The sequence below is a fragment of the Vigna unguiculata genome, chromosome 5, assembly GCF_004118075.2.
Source record: "Vigna unguiculata cultivar IT97K-499-35 chromosome 5, ASM411807v1, whole genome shotgun sequence".
Lineage (NCBI taxonomy): Eukaryota > Viridiplantae > Streptophyta > Magnoliopsida > Fabales > Fabaceae > Vigna > Vigna unguiculata.
This window is the reverse complement of record NC_040283.1, coordinates 34,297,445-34,315,679: the sequence shown is the minus strand read 5'-3', so window position 1 is coordinate 34,315,679 and position 18,235 is coordinate 34,297,445. Positions and strand designations below refer to the sequence as shown.

The window sequence follows — 18,235 nt, the reverse complement described above, 5'->3', positions numbered from 1 at the left end:
AAAAGAAAATTATCAAGCACACATCGAAAGCTTGTAAGACAAAATATTTAAAATTAAATATACTGGAATCTGGATTTTTTTGCTGGTTTTTATGTATTGTTTCGTTATTATACCTTCTAAATACACTTATGAATAATTTTGATGTTTTAAAATATATTAAATTTTTTTTAAAGTATCAACAATGATCAACATGGAATAACAAAAAAAAATCTGGTAAGAAAATCTGAACCTGCACAAATTGATTTCACACACAAATATAAATTAGAAGAATCTTACACACATTATCAAACATAAATGGTTTGTATAAAAACAATAATACTATGATTTTTATTTTTTAACTTTCATTCTTTCTTTTTGACGTGAGTTAATTAGGTCATTTTTATAAAAAAAATTAATAATACATACTAAACCCCGTTGGAAAATAAAGATGGAGTTCATATTATTTTTCCTTGTATAAATGTATTTCTATAATCATATATATCATCAAATTTGATAACTTATTGTGCCTCCTTATTTATTTTGTACTCTGATTTAAGTGTGTGAAATTGAAGAATATAGAAGGATCAAACGTTGAACAAAATGAAAGACTTAGCTGGAAATAACAATGGGAAGGTTGACTGAGTCTGTGTTTGGTGATCTTAATTGAGACGTTGCAGAGACTTGAAAGTCTTCCCTGAACCCTTCTTCACGCCTTCCTCCTTTAATGTCCAATTCCTCATCATTCTTCTCTTCACTTTGAACTTTCCATTACAATGCCAACCATCACTTCCTCACACTTCTTCCTCATCCTTTCGCTCCTTCCATTTTGCTTCACATGGCTTGCTTTTGGAGACACACTGTCAGAGAATGAAGGTACCAAAAATGCATGCAAATGTATCTCTTCTTGTGGTCACATTGGTTATAGAACTTCAATTTATGTGTTTATGTTATAGTGTGGGTGCTGAAAGATATAGCTAAAACACTTGGAAAGAAGGATTGGGACTTCAATGTAAATCCATGCCACTGGAACAACCAGACAGAAAGTAATATGATTCTTTGCAATTGCAAAATAACCAATCGCAGCTCCTGCCATATTCAGAAAATGTATGTCCCATTCTCTTCCCTGTCTTTAATTTTCAGAGTTTTTCGATCTTAAGTTAGTTTGCATTTATCATATCTTCAAAAAATTTATGCTGCCCAGTCTTTTCCTTATTGATATCCATTTAAAAAATATTGGTCGAATTTTTAAATTTACAGAGATATACGTAGATATTGACAAATATTTAAAAAAAATATATTTTATAAATTGTTAAAATAAAATTAAAAAATATAAAATAAAATATATATTTTATTTTACTTTTAATTAAATATAATTTAATTAAATATGAATTAAATTTTAATTTTAATTTTTTATGGATAATAAATATCTATAAATATAAATAATGTAATATTCACTCACATCTCACTGATTTATAAATAAATATTAAAATATATTTTACTCGCGAGTATCATTTATCTACGAGTACCATTTATCTTGGCTTTTATTTGTGAATCTTCGAGTAGATAAGTATTTTTGTCATCTAATCACACACCATGGAAGAGAGTTTTTATGCTTTTAAAGAAATTAAAATTTTTCGTTTCAAAGACATTTTAGTAGATTAACATACGAATGTGTCTATTAATTATTTGGAACTGATGTGGAATTTTTTAGAATGTTCACTCCTGTTTTAGATTGTTTTCAATGAAGGATATATGCAAAGGTTTTATTTTATATATTTAAGATATTATTTTTGTAAGTGTTTCTTATCAGCTTCTTATAAAATTCATTCATGTGAGACATTGTATAAAACTCTTAGTTTAAAAAAAAAAATTCAATGAAAATAACTTGTATATTAAGACCACCAAAAATTATTAAATATGACAATGTGATAACATTTAAGAAATATGATATCAAATATATTTTTTATTTACATGTTGTGTTTAATGATATTAAATTAAAAATTATTTTTTTATTACAAGAAAAATGTCTTATTAATTAACAACTAATTTTAGTAACAAAAAGATGTTAGTTGACCAATTTATAAAATAAAAAAAATTATTGATTACTAAAATTGTCACTATTATGAATAAAAAGTTATAATTGATCATTAAATTGACCACTAATTAGAGACTAATTTAAGAATCAATCCTTTTGGTAATAAAAATCTCGATAGATCATGTTTAACCAATTTACTTTGGTAGTTAAAACTTTGATTGCTAAATTTTAGAAACTAATGTAGAGATCAATTATAATTTTTTATTGATCATAGTGATTATGTTAGTAACCAATACTTTTTTATTTTGTAAATTGGTATCTAAATTGGTCACGATAGTGATCAACAACTTTTGATCTTTAAAATTATTTGTTAATGAGACATTTTTTTTTGTAGTAATTATAATGTTTTATTATTTTATATTACTTTATAATCATTTGTTTGTGATAATTATAATAATATTAAGTTATAATAAATAATATTTTAATTGTGAATTTTATAAGATGTTTGTTAGACACAAGTCGACCTTGATAAAATGGTGTGCAAGTCTTGCATTGTTTTCTAAATAAAAAATATAAACTCAAGACATATACATTTACATTCTATAATGTACCAAAATGAATTATTTTAATATTTTTTAAACTCAAATTGTGCTTATCCTAGTCAATATGAAGTTAGTTAACAATATTTTATCTTGTGTACGAGTATAAGTTTTCTATTTCACCATTTATAAGTATTTCGTGGGACAAATATAGACAAACACCAAAATATGAAACGATATAAATATGTTGTATTATAAAATTTAATGAGGAAGAGATTAAGGACTTGTATGGTAATATTCTTATACCAACTTTTGTCCAATTCTTCTTGCTTTTGAAATCGCGCGCTTGAGCATGCTTGCACCCATGTGAGTGAGGAGGTATCGTAGAGAAAATGCATTATAGGTTTAACCACAACAATGTGATTGTGTCTATAAAGGTGTGAAAGGCACACTCATATACACAAAAAGTAGCTTCAAAGATTTGATCAAGGGTTATGAAGTGTCTCTATATGTGTAGGAGACACACGATTTTTTTTATTTGAGAGTCCATCAAAATTGTAAAAATTGGTCGATTGATTTTTTTTTTTTGTAAAATAGGGTCAAGTCATCATGAGTATGGACGATATTTCAGTTGAAATCGTCTTGTATCATTTCGTTTTTTTTTTTAAAACAAAGTCGTTAGAAGTCAAGTCAGTTTCAGCATATGGAAAAAGTAAAATTGTTAAGACTCATGACGACTTCACCTCAGTTGTTTTTAATATAATTTATTTAAAAAAGTAAAGTCGTCATGAGTCCTGACGACTTTACTTTTTCCATACACTGACTTGACTCCTAACAACTTTGCTTTTTTAACAAAAAAAAAAGAAACCGACACGATAGAAGACGAGTTTGCTTGTAATGTCGTCCACACCTGTGACGACTTGATTCTATTTTACAAAAAAAAAAATCAATCGACCCATTTTTACAATTTTGACTCCAAAAAATTCTAAAATAAAAAAAAAATTGTACAACAAATTTAACTAAAAGGTTGTGGTTATGTCCATATATGTGTGAAAGACACACTCATAAAAAATTATACAAGAGAATTTAATTGTAAGGTTGAGATTGTGTTTATATGGGTGCTAAACAGGCTCACAATAAAAAATTGCACAAAAGATTCAACAACAAAGATGTGACTAGAAGTTTGACCACATTTGTGTCTATTGACCATAAATTTACATCCTTATGAGTGTGAGAGATGTGCTTTTATAAAAACAAAAATCATACTAGAGGTTCGACCATATACTTGTGGTTGTATTCATAAAGCTTTGAGAAGTCACTCACTGTAACACCCCATTTAATTAATCAACATAATTAAAGGAAGCGTCACACTAAAATAATATAGCACAACAGTCCAAGAGTTTAAGCTTAACTCCTTACAATTATCCAAGACACATCACGATGCCAAAACTAAACCAGATACAAAGTTCATCGGTAATCAAAATAGAAAATTAAAAGATAGACTAGTACATGGGCCATAACCCCAAAAAGAAAGCCCAAAGCAGTAAAATCCAGCCTAGATGGCTAAGCAGCGGAACCATCACCTCCCTGTTGACCACGGGCGTTCCTCGCATCTGCTCACATCAACAAGTTGATGATCATCGCAAAAGAGAGAATCACACATATAAATCATACAACAAACAAACAGAAGGGTAAACTAACGCCAAAAGTGGTTTTATCATGCAATCAGATATACTTTCTCAATCAAACATACATACATCATCCAAGCATGTTATGACCTTCAAATCAATACACTAAGACTCGACTCGACTCATCCGGATACGTATAATTTAGTCGGATTCAGCGGATGCTTGCACTTGTGGTAGATATCTCTGCTCACCCTTGAGCTAAGTGTTACAAGTGTTACAATGTTTTAATCCCTCACACACAAGGTTAGCCCTTAATGAGTTTCAGGCCTCATGCTACTCTCACCACAAGAGTCAGTCTGCTCAAAGTGAGACTAACTGACTCCTTAGAGCGTCAGGATGCAACCTTACCTTGAATCCTTACCAAATTATATAGATGGGGCACCACCATGAACTCCCACTAACAGGGGTCATGGAATTACGTCCCGACCACTGAAGCACGACTCTGAGATCTCACCTAGAGATCTCAAGGAATTACGTACTTACCACATACCAGTCATATTCAAACAACCAAGTAATATATTTATCATGCATATACATCTTACGTCGACCTTTATAACCAACCTCTTTTATATTCCAGGTCAAACCCATACCAACTCCTCATACTCCATCCATAAAGATAGAATTTTAACTCATCTCATTACCATGCCACTTTCATAACCAACCATTTCATGTTCATTACATGCCAAGAATTATTCAAGTTCGTCATTCACAACTCATACACCCTCCCACTCATGAATATTTATTCCCCTCATGTCATTATATAATAATCCAATCAAATACAAGCCAAACACCCAAGAACAGGGAAAACACCAAACCAGAACGCACTCTCGCCCAGCTCTTTGCTCAGGCTGAAGGGTCTCGCTCAAGCAAGAGGGTCTCTCGCTCAGGCGAGCTCCCTTCACCTAGGCGAGAGCTCGACTCGCAGAAATAATGACCTTTGCACATTCTCGCTTAGGCAAGACTCCTCTCTCTTGAGCGAGACGCTCGCTCGCTCAAAACTGAGCCGGTTGCCTGAGCGACCACTCGCGTGAAAAGGTCTGTGTGAGTCTCTACTCATCTCGCCTAGGCGAGGCAAGCTCGCTTGGGCGAGATTATCAGATCTCGCCACTATTTCCCTGCAACAGTCACACATACCAATCCAAACCAACATACTAACATTCCATGCATTCACAACATCACACCAGCCATAGACTCATAAAACAACAACAGAACAATAGGAAAAATCAAAATACATGAGTAAGCCCTACCTTCCCTTACCTAGAATAAGCTAGTATAAGACCTCGACACCAACCACAGACACAACAGCTCTAGGAATAGGCTTAGAAGGCTGGAAAAACACAAAAATATACTAAGGGAAAAGTGGTATGAGTTGGAGAATAACTTACGCGGGCACGAATAAGCTTGAGCGGACTTGACGGAGGTTGGGGATCAAACCCTAGTAGAGGGTTGCGGCTACTCTAGAGGGGATAGGAGAATTGTTTCTGCAAAGTGAGTGGAATGAAAGCGTTATGACAGATTAGGGTCTTTAGCTTCTTATGGGTCAACCTTAGGCCCAACTGAGTTGGGGTAGCCCTTTGAATTTAGGGTATAATAATAATAAGAAATTTAATGGGCCTTACACTCACAAAAACCGCGCTAGGAATTGGACCAAAGGAATGATCTTTTTGAATGAGTTATTGGAAATGATGGAACTTTTGAATTGGGTTTTTCATAGGAATGAACTCTAGGTAAGAGTGATATTTGAATATCAAATAATCGTTCACTTATGAATAAGATGAATAAGGGAGGTAAAATGAGCTAACTTAATTCTTTTTATTTGAAACAATCACATTATCATTTTAAATAAAATTTGGATCAAATTAATATTTTTCAAAATATTGGGACTATATGAAAAAATGTCAAAATACAGGGATAAAAAAAATCCTACCTAGTTTATATATATATATATATATATATATATATATATATATATATATATATATATATATATATATATATATATATAAAATTAAATCTAAATAATTAATTAAGAATTAAAAGAAGTATTATATATGTTTTTGTATTAAATCATTTAATTTAATTAATATTTAAAATTTATGTTGTACGTATTATTTATTTAGGTTACAATATTATATCATTTAAATAATAAATTAAAAAATTAGTATTAATCCAAATTTGTCACCTTATTCAATATCTACCAGTGAAAACAAATGCGTTATTTGCATGTGTGTCCACTCTACTTTTGTTCTAACAAAAAATTGTTTAATTATAAAATAGTTTATATAAGTTTTTATTATTAAATATTTTTTTACTATAAATAATTGTTTGAATTTAAAAAAAATATTTATTAAAAAATAAAATAGTAAAATAATTATTTTAATTTATAAAATAATTTAATTTAAATTAACGGTTGAAATGATAAAAGTAAAAATATAATTATTTTAACTTAAATAATGGTTACTTTAAAAAAAATTTAAAAAAATGTTCAAAACGAATCATCTATCAATATATAGGTATAAATACTTAAATTAGTAAGAAATAAAAAATAATAATATTATGGAATACAACAATATGAATATGAAACATATATACAACAATATGAATATGAAACATATTATGGGTTAAATATGTTTTTGGTCTTTTAACTTTAAGTAAATTTTGGAATTAGTTTATTTCAAAATTTTAGACCAATTTAGTCTTTCATCTTTCGAAATACGTGAATTTAGTACTTTTAATCAAATTTTATTAGGTTTATTTGATGTTTTGTACACATTTCAAAATTGTATCTTGTTTGACACATTTTTGCTTTAATGTTAAGTCAAATACTATTATAAAACGTGTTTGAAATGTCAAATAAACTTAACAAAATTTGATTAAAATGATTAAATCCACGTATTTCGAAAGATAACTAAATTGATCCAAAATTTTAAAATTAACTAATTTCAAAATTTACTGAAAGTAAATAGACAAAAAAAATATTTAACCCTAAATTTTATTATCTAAATGGCAACATAAAGATTAATAAGATAATAAAAATTATTTAAAAAATCATAACTTTTTGAAAATACGGTTTAGACGTGAAAATGACATACATGAGTACCTTTTTATTCTCTTTTTCGACAATAATTATTAATTCAGTTTCAAAAAGCATGAATAATAGTTATTTCTCGGTGTTTGGTTCAAATAGAACAGGAATTTCTTAAATAATTTTTCAGATACGTTAGACATCATGAAAATTTTATTAAAAAAAAGAAAAAATCATAAAAACAACATCAAATTCACAATAAAAAAATTTATCATTTAAAATCAAAGAAAAAGAAAACGAACAGAAAAACATGAGAACTACATCAAATTCACCATAAAAATAGGTAAAAGATAATGTTTCAGATTTTATGAATGGAAAAAATAATATTGGTGTAGAGATTCCATCAAAACTATTTGATAAAATTCTTTAACATATATTAATCATATTAAAACTGAGAAGGAGAAAAAGAAATATTTGCATGCACAAATTATTATTTGGGGATTTCTTTTGTTCCATCGCCTGTAGTTAGATATATTTAAATACTCTGTTTTTCATCAAATTCATGTGTATAATATGTATGTATATGCACACTTCTAACTATTTTTCATTTTTTTTTTTGTGACAGAGCTCTGAAATCACAGAGTCTTCAAGGTGTTCTCCCCCCACAACTGAACAAATTACCTTATCTCCAAGAAATGTATTTAATACTCTGAAGAATAGTGTGAAGTAGTGTGCATGCTAATGTTTCACTGTGAATCTGATTCGTTGCTTTCTTTTATTTTTACCTCACTTTGGTACAGTGAACTCAGTAGTAACTACATTAGTGGTTCAATCCCTAGAGAATGGGGCTCCTCCAACCTTCAAAAAATGTGTGCTTCTCTTCCCACTTATGAATTATTTCATTATGTCTTCAGCATATGATTGTTACATGAGGGTATTGTTTTATATGGTGTTGTGTAGCTTGTGTGTGAGAAAGACTATATAATTTAGCAATACACCCTTTAACATTTTTATCTCGAACATTATTGAAATTCATGAGTTTCATTCCTGAGTTACTATGTTTCATGTTACATGAATCTACTTTGTGTTTTTCTGTAGTTCACTTCTTGGAAACAGACTAACTGGTCCAATCCCAAAAGAGCTGGGAAACCTCACCAATCTTACACGCTTGTGAGTTTTTACTTTCCTCATTGATTGAGTTTCTGTGTATAACATTTCAATGTAACATAATTTCAAATGCACAGGATCCTTGACTTCAATCAATTATCTGGAAATCTTCCTTTAGAACTCGGAAATCTTGTCCTCATTCAAGAACTGTAAGCCCTACATTTTTAGTTCACACTGCTGTTTCATTTCATTCAATTTTGCTGTTTAGTCATCGAAAAGACTATGTGACTATGTCAGGAGGACAATGAAAGTGGATTTTTTCCTCTAATGTTGACATATTTGTGTTTGACATAAAAAGTGTTTCACCTGAGTTTTGTGTATAATAGCTGTTAAGTTTATGATAATGAAACATATCAATGCTGGTGATTTATTGTTACTACAGGCGTCTAAGTTCCAATAACTTCACTGGTCCATTGCCAGCAAATCTTTCGGTACTTACTGCAATGACGGATTTGTATGGTTCTTCTTTAAATTTTTGTGTAGTTACTTTGAATAGTGTTATAAATTTTGGTTTGGAACTGACAGTAACTTCGCATGATTGTTCTCACATGTGGCAGCCGAATTAGTGACAACCAGTTATCTGGCAACATACCTGATTGGCTTCGAAATTGGACAAGTCTTAGCAAACTGTACAAAACATTTTCTTTTTCTCTTTTTTTGTTATTGAAGTTTGATTTCATTTCAACTGTTGATCCTTAAATATAATAAAAATGTATTCTAATTTTGAAGATATATGCAAGGCTCTGGTTTGAAAGGACCAATTTTTTCTCCTGGAATTTCACTCCCACACTTAAACGACTTGTAAGCATGAACTTCTGCTATCAAGTTAGACTATTTATTTAACTTTTGTAAGTTTTATAGTCTCTATTTAAGAAAATTTTTGGGTGAAGTTTTTACATATGCATAAAATTTTCTTTTTTGGCCTCTACTACTAACACCAGACAACATTTTCTAATGGTGGAAAATCCGTACACAAGTTTACTAAATTTCTCTCTAACCGTTGTTTTTTCATCCTTTAAATATGATAATGCAGGAGGATTAGTGACTTGAATGGACCTGATTCAACTTTTCCACCACTTGAAAATATGAAAAATCTGAGTATTTTGTGAGTGAATTACTATAATTGTTTTATTCTAATTTTTTTTCTTGAAGTCAGAGCCTCACTGTAGGTACTGATTTGATAACGACTAAATCTAAAGAATGAGATATCGAAACTTTTTGTTGCAGAATTCATATATTTGCTTGTTTGACAGGATATTAAGGAGTTGCAATATCAATGACACATTTCCTCAGTATTTTGCAGACCTGCCGAAATTGAAAATGTTGTGAGTTCCAATTCACTTTATTCCCAAAGATATGTTGATTTTTATCATTTTCTAAGATCCTTACAATTTGAAAAGTCTAAACCAACTAATAAGAATCTTGGGTTTGTTTAGAGTTAACTTCTTCACAAATAATTTCTGAAGAGAAAAATAAAAAATGAAATTAGTTTTTTTTACTCTAAAATTAATTAATTTGAGTAAAAATCAGATTTTTAAAAAGTTGATAATTTTTTTCAAATTAGTTTGTGCATAAACTAATTCTAAGTGGAGGACTGATATTATTTAAATTCTTATTTTTCTCTCAAATCAGTGCATTTGGATTCTCCAAACAGATCCAACAAATGTTTTTGTTTCAGGTCTTCTGCATGTTGAACAGTGTCAAATTGCATGGCTCTGCATTTTATTCTCTCTGATGGATATAACATAGCATGCTTCTTGTGGTCCTCACATGTAGAAAATACATATTTTGATGTTTATTCTCAGCACTTTTTTTGACATACTCTGGATAAAATTTCTCTTTCAGAGACCTAAGCTATAACAAATTAAATGGACAAGTGCCAGGAAGCCTTCAACAATTCAGTGCAGCAGCCAACATGTAAGAATTTTTACATTTCCTATTAATTTTAGTCCAAAACAGGAATAGATATATTCTTTTGGTTGCTGAATAAAGTAAGATGATATTTAGATATTGTACTTTTGCTGCATACTTTGCAGAAGCTACTTTCAATTTATAGATAATCAAATGATCATTTGGTTTCAGTATTATACCCTCATTTTTCCTCTTTATCATATCTTCATATGTCTATTTGTATAACAAATTTAGGTTGCCTTTTAGTATTAGTTGTTCATTAACTAGTGAGTGCTTGAAGGGAAAGCTCAACTCAGACACATGTAAAATTGATATCTTGGAAGTGTAGGTAAACCAAGGAAAGTCTCTGATAAAATGGGGCATTTCTATGAATCATTTGGGAACCCTTTGGAAGATGGATAAGACTATGTAGCAGGTTCTTATCATACTGTATTTTATTAGATGAGGATCCTTTATAAAGTTCGCATTGCAATTTAGAAAATAAATTGCAAAAACTAGTAATGAGAAAATTATCTGTGAATACATGTATGTTGTTAACAGAAGATTAGTAAACGAGGATCCGATCTATTTTCTGTTGATCACTCTATTTTCTAATCCTTCCTCATTTTAAAGATTCAAATTTGATGTTTAACTTTTTTCAAACACAACATTCTTTAGTTGAATCACCCTTTTTAGACAGGAATCTTAATAAAAATGAGCTTGTAAAAGATTTATGCGGTAGTAGTGGCTTAATGTAAAAGAATTGGACTAATCCCTAAGCAATAATTGAGAAAACGAAAAGGTGACAAAAACAAATATGGTTCATAAATACAAGTTACTTTTTTTTATCATGTGAAATGAGCATACACATCGAAGTTTTTAAGCTTCTTAAAAGTTCTGATCTATTCATATGATAGTGTCTCTCCAAGCACAAAATAAGTTTTAGGTTATACATGGTTTCAAATGTGAATTAATGTCATAAATCTTTAGAGTGAACATCTCTAACTAAATTAAAATGAGTGCAATTGTGCTAGAATAAGTTATGTTAGGGGGAGGAATAATTCAAATTCATATTCTACTTAGGAAAGAAAAAGAATGCATGGTCGGGAATCATTACAGTACAGATGACTAGCTTATTTATCTTTTGATCAGCAACTGATGTGCTCCCAGCTTTGGTTCTTGTATCTTATTTTACTCTAAGTATTGATAAAATATTTTTCTTTAGATATTTAACAGGAAACTTCTTCACTGGATCGGTGCCTGAGTGGACAATGGACAATAACAGAAGTTTGTGAGTTCTAATTTGAACATTACACATATTTTTACATTCACTTACCTTCTTTTTCTCAAAGCCAAGTGACAAGACTTCATATATTTTTACTTGGAACTTTAAATTTACTTTTTACATTTTGTATCTCGTACAGACATTTAATCTGTGTATATTATTCTGCATTTAGAAAGACGTAGTAGAGTATCCTGCTATATTCAATAAATAATATTTTAGATGTCCATGTAATCATGAAAATCAACAAGGATAATCAAATAAGTTATGCTCAGGAATTTAGTTTCAGAATCACCTCTTCTACCATCTGAGTTTCCAAGACCTCCACAATGTTTATCTCCTATTATGGATTTGTTTAACCGATATTTCAAAACATCATTGTTATCGTAGCTTATCATTTCTCGTTTCATCATCAAATGTTAGTGTAATGTTTCATTTAGCATTATTTCCAAAAAATAATTAATATTTCTATATAGTTAGCAAAAATAAACTTATGATTTACTCTTGTAAATCATTTTATGACTTTTTTGGTCTAGCATTCAAGTTGAAAATTTCCTTCGGAAAGCAAAGCAAGAAGTATTTGATATCAAAAATAATTTTATTGACCTAATGAGATTGTTTCATCTTCTATGCTTCTGAATTACCCTGTTCAAATTGTGCAGAGATCTTTCATATAACAACTTCAGTTTTGGAAACCAAGAGCCTAAAACATGCTACCAGCAAAATGTGTATGAAAATTTATATTGATGTTCTCTTTTATTTTCTGTGCTCTTTTGTTTTCTGAGTGTTAACCATCTCTTTCTATGTCATAGGAACTTGTTTGCAAGCTTTTCAAGGAATAATTTGTGAGTTTTATATCTCATGTGCTAACTTTTATAACATGTAGATATAGGCTCTTTGACTTTTTATTTCTCTTGTGTAATTTATGTTGTGATTTTTATCCACTTTGTGCCCCCTCAGAGGACCAGTGTCTTGTAACAGCAGCAGTAGAACCTGTACTGAAAGTAAGTTAACAAAATGTGTAACTTCCGTAAACTAAATTGTCTTACTCAAATTGTAATTCTCTTTTGCCAACGTCTGGAACAACATAAGTTATCTTTCTTGTATGGATTCCTTATATTCTATTTGATTCCTTACCTTCTTCACCATCAACAACAGAAAAGAAAAGGGCACCCTGGGGCTATAAAGTTAATGTAATGTTCATGTCCAGGGAAAGCAGAAAAAGAAAAGATAAAAGTAGTGTGATGAAATATTATAATTTGAATGAATTTCCTTCCTTATCACTTTCATTTTGTGCTTGACTATTTTGTAATGGTTTTGATGATTGACCCTCTTTTTCTTGTTCCAGAAGTTAAATCTCTACATATAAATTGTGGTGGAAACCAGACTACTATTGGAGGTATAACATATGATGAAGATATATATCCTGCTGGACCAGCAGTATATAGACAAAGTGGAAACAATTGGGCATTGAGCAACACAGGTCTCTTCATGGACAATAATAATACTCATCAAGGACAGCTTCTACCCTATACCACAAAAAATGAAACTAGGCTTTACATGACTAATGCTGAATTATATAAGAATGCACGTGTTTCTCCTATGTCATTGACTTATTATGGATTTTGTTTAGCAAATGGAGTTTACACAGTAAAGCTTCACTTTGCTGAGATAATGTTCACTGATAATAGCACATTCAGGGACTTAGGGAGGCGTGTATTTGATGTATACATTCAGGTACTGCATTTTAACCAAATAGTCACTAGTTTGGTTAGGATCATCATTTAAAAGTTTAGAGAAGTTATATGAGAACATTTACAAAATTAGTTTATGCATAAATTAATTTTAGCTTATGGAGAAACTCATTTCATTCTTTCTTCTTATTTTTCTCTCCTAAAAATCTTTATATATGTTTAACCAAACAGAAGAGCATTAGTGCAATCAGTTCATTGACTTCATAAGCAGAATCAGTTGCCACAATAATTTTGAATAGAATTCATTAACAAAACTCATTTAGGCTTGTATTTGAAACGTTATAGGGAACGCGAGTGTTGAAAGATTTTAACATTGCAAATGAAGCAGAAGGAGTTGGAAAGGAACTCATAAAAGAATTTCTTGCTCGTGTGAGTGATAATGACCTGGAGATCCGCTTCTACTGGGGAGGCAAAGGGACAACCTCTATTCCATATAAATCAGTACATGGTCCTCTTATATCTGCCATTTCTGTCACGTATGGTGGGTTTTCACGTAAGTGTTATTTTTTATATGGTCACCTTTATGGTATTATCTGATTCATATGGCTCTATGTATCTAATAACCAAACAGATTCCACAGGTGGATCCAAAACAAAAGAAGACTCAGAAGGTGGCATGTCTGCAGGAGTTATTGCTGTAATTGCAGTTGCATTGGTGATTGTTGTCATCTTGGTTACAGTTTGCGTACTTTGTTGGAGTGGTTTCATTAGTGGTTGTTGTCATCCTGATTCTTGTTGGCATTCTTTGCTGGAGGGGTTAAGGACAAACTCAAGCTTCGTACGTCATTTTGGTGGAAATGAACATTTATTGATGCAAGGTAATCACAAAGTAACTACATTTGCTATCATGATTTCCATTCTTCAAATATTTACTTGAACCATTTGAGAATCATCAAGCACCACATTGATTTTTTATTCGAGATTTAACCATTCATTCTAGTTGCTTATCTTGCTAATTCTAAATAATAAAAATAAAGAACAATGAATGGACAATCTAATCAAAACAATGATATCCACATGTTTCCTCATTTTCTTAGTCTTTTCTTCCAAAAGCTTAATATGTATTTTTTTTCTTTTACTGGCAGATCTCAGGGACATAGAACTGCAAACTGGTGTATTTACCTTGCATGAAATCAAAGTTGCAACAAAGAACTTTGATATTTGCAATAAGATTGGAGAAGGAGGCTTCGGTCCTGTTTATAAGGTATTCCAATTATATAATTTTGTGTAATTTTATTTTTATTTATGGATATTAATGACCAAATCTGTGTTGAAATTCCACAAAAATGTATACCATGATTCAGGGCATTCTGCCAAACGGAAAACCAATAGCAGTTAAGCAACTTTCTTCTAAATCAGACCAAGGAACCCGAGAGTTTATAAATGAGATTGGCATGATCTCTGCTCTGCAACATCCTAATCTTGTTAAACTTTATGGTTGTTGTGCTGAGGGTGATCAATTGTTGTTAGTGTATGAATATATGGAAAACAATAGCCTAGCACGTGCTTTATTTGGTAAGTCTTTGCTCTGATATGCTCTTGTTTGGTTCTTTCAATCTTAAAAAGTATTCACGTCTAAATGATTTGCTGTCTGATTTTTGTCACTCTCAAAAGACTCAGAAGATAGCCATTTAAAATTGAATTGGGCAACAAGAAAAAAAATTTGTATTGGCATTGCTAGAGGTTTAGCTTTCCTGCATGAAGAATCAACACTGAAAGTTGTTCATAGAGACTTAAAGACCTCTAATGTGTTGCTTGATGAAGACCTAAACCCGAAGATATCTGATTTTGGTTTGGCTAGACTTCGTGTGGGGGAAAATACACACATAAGCACCAGAATTGCAGGGACTTGGTGAGTTAGTATATTATATTTTTTTTAGAAAAATGGGATATTAACTGTTAGTATAAAGTGGTTTTACACTGCCATTCAATCATAAATCACCATGACAAGTTTGTTGACTTTGATGATCATTACATTAGAACTTAGTATGATTTCTAATCGGTTAACAGTATAAAAAAATTTACACTGATAGTGTAAGTTCATTAGGCTCAAACTTTTTATCTAGATATTTTTTCAAAGGTGATTGTAGACTTAAAATCCTTATGAAAGCCAATCTAGAAAGGTTGCTTGAATTCGTATTTCAATTGTGCAGGGGATACATGGCTCCTGAGTATGCAATGCATGGTTATCTAACTGAAAAAGCAGATATTTTTAGTTTTGGAGTTGTTATCTCGGAAATTGTAAGTGGAAAGAGAAACACTATTCGGCAGTCAAAAGGGGAAGCTTTCTATCTTCTGGATTGGGTAACTTCTTTTGTCAACATTCTCCATTGTTGATATCTTTCTGAATATTCATAAAAAAATATACCTTTCTGTGGTGTGTTAATCTATGATTCAATTTTCGTGTTGTGCAACTCTAGCAGAAAAATATTGCATGCATTTCACCTTTCTATGATTTTACTAAAATGTTACTAATTCAAGTCATTCAAATGACACTATTATAATCTTTTGTGAAATTCTAGATGCAATCAAAGTGGCCAAATCCTGTGATTCAGAATCTTCACACTTAAAACAGTGTTACATACTTGCTACTCAGCATAGGTTGTGTTTCAACAATATAACACTCTCAAATCAAAACGTTTTTTCTGTTTTTCTTCAGGCACGTTTGTTGAATGAGAGAGGTAACATAATAGAGCTAGTTGATCCAAAGTTAAATTTAGATTTCAATGAAGATGAGGTAAGGTTGATTGTCAAAGTGGCTCTCCATTGCACCCATGTTAATTCAAGCTACAGACCCTGTATGTCTTCAGTGCTAAGCATGCTTGAAGGCAGAACAATGGTCCCAGAGTTTGATTCACAGTGTAGTGAAGTGATGGATGCGATGAAGCTGGAGGTAATGAGAGAGTTTTACAGTCAAATGGATGAAAATAAGACAAGTGACACAAGAAGTTTGAGCTTAAAAGGTGTTCCATGGACTGATTCTTCTTCAACATCTACAGACCTTAATTTGACTCAGCTTGATGCTTAAAACAAACTGAGAGAGTATGTGAATTGCATCCATTTGCTTGATTTGCTGAGATGGTTGGTCATATCATAGTTCAAAAACAAATGATTTAAGACATGGTAAAACCAACATTACTAGTCAGAACACACTAGATTGAGTGCAGGATTAAAGAAAAAGTAGACACAATCTTGGTTAACAAAACCCCATGCAATTCCGAAGTGATGTATGACTTGATGTATTATAGATATTGTGCTGTGTTTCATGATAAGTTTAACTATATTCATTTGTTTTTTTGTAGTTAAACAAAATTTACTTTTTGATTCTTATATTTATAGATTATCTTTTCTAACTTTTACATATATGTTCTTTTTAAGCTCATTTAGTATCTACAAATTTATGTGATAGAAAAATAGTATCTATAAATATTGAAATAAGCAAGATGATATTATGTAGAGAGTAGAATTAATAAACTTTAGTATCTTGTAATAGTTTCGTTTTTTAACGTTATCTTAGTCTAGCTTTTACAATTTAAGTGCTTTCACCTTTTTATTATTTGTAAATTTTCTTCTTCTTTTTTTCTTTTTTACATAAAAAGATTTAAAAGCTTAATTAGTGATTTAGTCTTCTAATTTGTTATTTTGATTCATTTTGGACCTTTTACCATTTTTGGATTTAATTTAGTCCTCCAATGTTTCTAAAAAGTTCAATTTGGTTCCTTTATTATTTTTTATTCAATTCAGTCCTCATTTTTTTTAAATGATCCAATTTTTTTCTTTTCAATTTGAGATCAAATTAGTAATTAAACTTAATTACAACTTATATATACATATTAAAATGGTTTTTTATATCATTCCACCTAGGAATATCAAAAAAATTCGTATTCGTGAATATTTGCGGATAAAACCCGCAACAAGTAAGAAATGAATATTATAAATGGATATCCGCGGATAACGGGTACGAGTATTTTTTTATACCCGCATATTAACGTGGCGGGTATCATAGTATCTGTACCCGTAAATATTCGTACCTGCTATATTTTAATTTAAATTAAAAAAAAATAAAAAAACATCACTAAAACATTAACACATTAAAATTAAATGGGTTATTTTTTATCAATTGGTTTTAAAAAATCTTCAATTTCTTTTTAAATTGTTATTCAACACTATTTAAATGAATTATTTGCATTTTGTTTGAAATTTATAAATATTATGGATTGTATTTTTGTTTGAATTTATGATTAAAATATATTATTAGATATTAAATTTTTCTTTTGTAAATACCCGCGGGTACCCGTGGATATTAAAAAAAATTTGTGAGTATCCACGTAACGATACGCGCACATATATAGGTACGGATACGAGACAGATATTTATCTAATGGGTAGGATATGCCCTACCTGCCTCATTGACATCTCTAATTCTATCTAAATACTCAAATTATTTAATTTTTTACGGTCATCCTAAATATTCAAATATTTTACATTTAAGTGGAGTGATTTGATGTATATATTTTAAAAACTTATTTTAACATGCATTACAAATTGTAATTAAACTTAATTATTAATTTAATCTCAAATGGAAGATGACAAAATTTGATTGTTAACAAAAAAAAAAGGAAGTAAATTGAATAAAAAATAATAAGCAAATCAAATTAAACCTTTAAAAAAATTGGAGGACTAAATTAAACTCAATATTATAAAGAGATCAAAATGAACCGAAACAACAAATTAAAGAACTAAAAGCCTAATTTTTAATTACAAATCTTATTCAAACAGGGTTTTATTTATCCTATTATTAACATTATATATCTAAAAATATTTTAATTTTAATTAGCATACAAATCAATATAATAAAAATATACATTTACTAGTGTG

The 18,235-nt window shown here is 30.1% G+C and overlaps 1 protein-coding gene across 1 annotated transcript; it reads left to right on the top strand.

Annotated features, from left to right (window-relative positions):
- The first annotated feature begins 735 nt into the window (after positions 1-735).
- On the top strand, positions 736-16,645 carry LOC114184253 (probable LRR receptor-like serine/threonine-protein kinase At1g53420). Its single transcript, XM_028071538.1, has 24 exons — positions 736-852; positions 933-1,083; positions 7,892-7,963; positions 8,067-8,135; positions 8,365-8,436; positions 8,511-8,582; positions 8,816-8,887; positions 8,991-9,062; positions 9,163-9,234; positions 9,467-9,538; positions 9,687-9,758; positions 10,279-10,350; positions 11,549-11,614; positions 12,268-12,333; positions 12,418-12,450; positions 12,566-12,609; positions 12,954-13,342; positions 13,645-13,852; positions 13,931-14,176; positions 14,444-14,562; positions 14,663-14,873; positions 14,973-15,210; positions 15,512-15,662; positions 16,018-16,645. The coding sequence occupies exons 1-24, from the start codon at positions 753-755 to the stop codon at positions 16,384-16,386; spliced, it is 3,108 nt and encodes a 1,035-aa protein (XP_027927339.1). The 5' UTR covers positions 736-752; the 3' UTR covers positions 16,387-16,645.
- The last annotated feature ends 1,590 nt before the right edge of the window (positions 16,646-18,235 follow it).

Excerpts from the sequence above, each read along its gene's own strand:
- LOC114184253 (XM_028071538.1), top strand. The coding sequence starts at position 753 with ATGCCAACCATCACTTCCTCACACTTCTTCCTCATCCTTTCGCTCCTT. Across the intron at positions 7,964-8,066 it reads TTACCTTATCTCCAAGAAAT|TGAACTCAGTAGTAACTACA; the intron begins GTATTTAATACT and ends ACTTTGGTACAG. Across the intron at positions 14,177-14,443 it reads TGAACATTTATTGATGCAAG|ATCTCAGGGACATAGAACTG; the intron begins GTAATCACAAAG and ends TTTTACTGGCAG.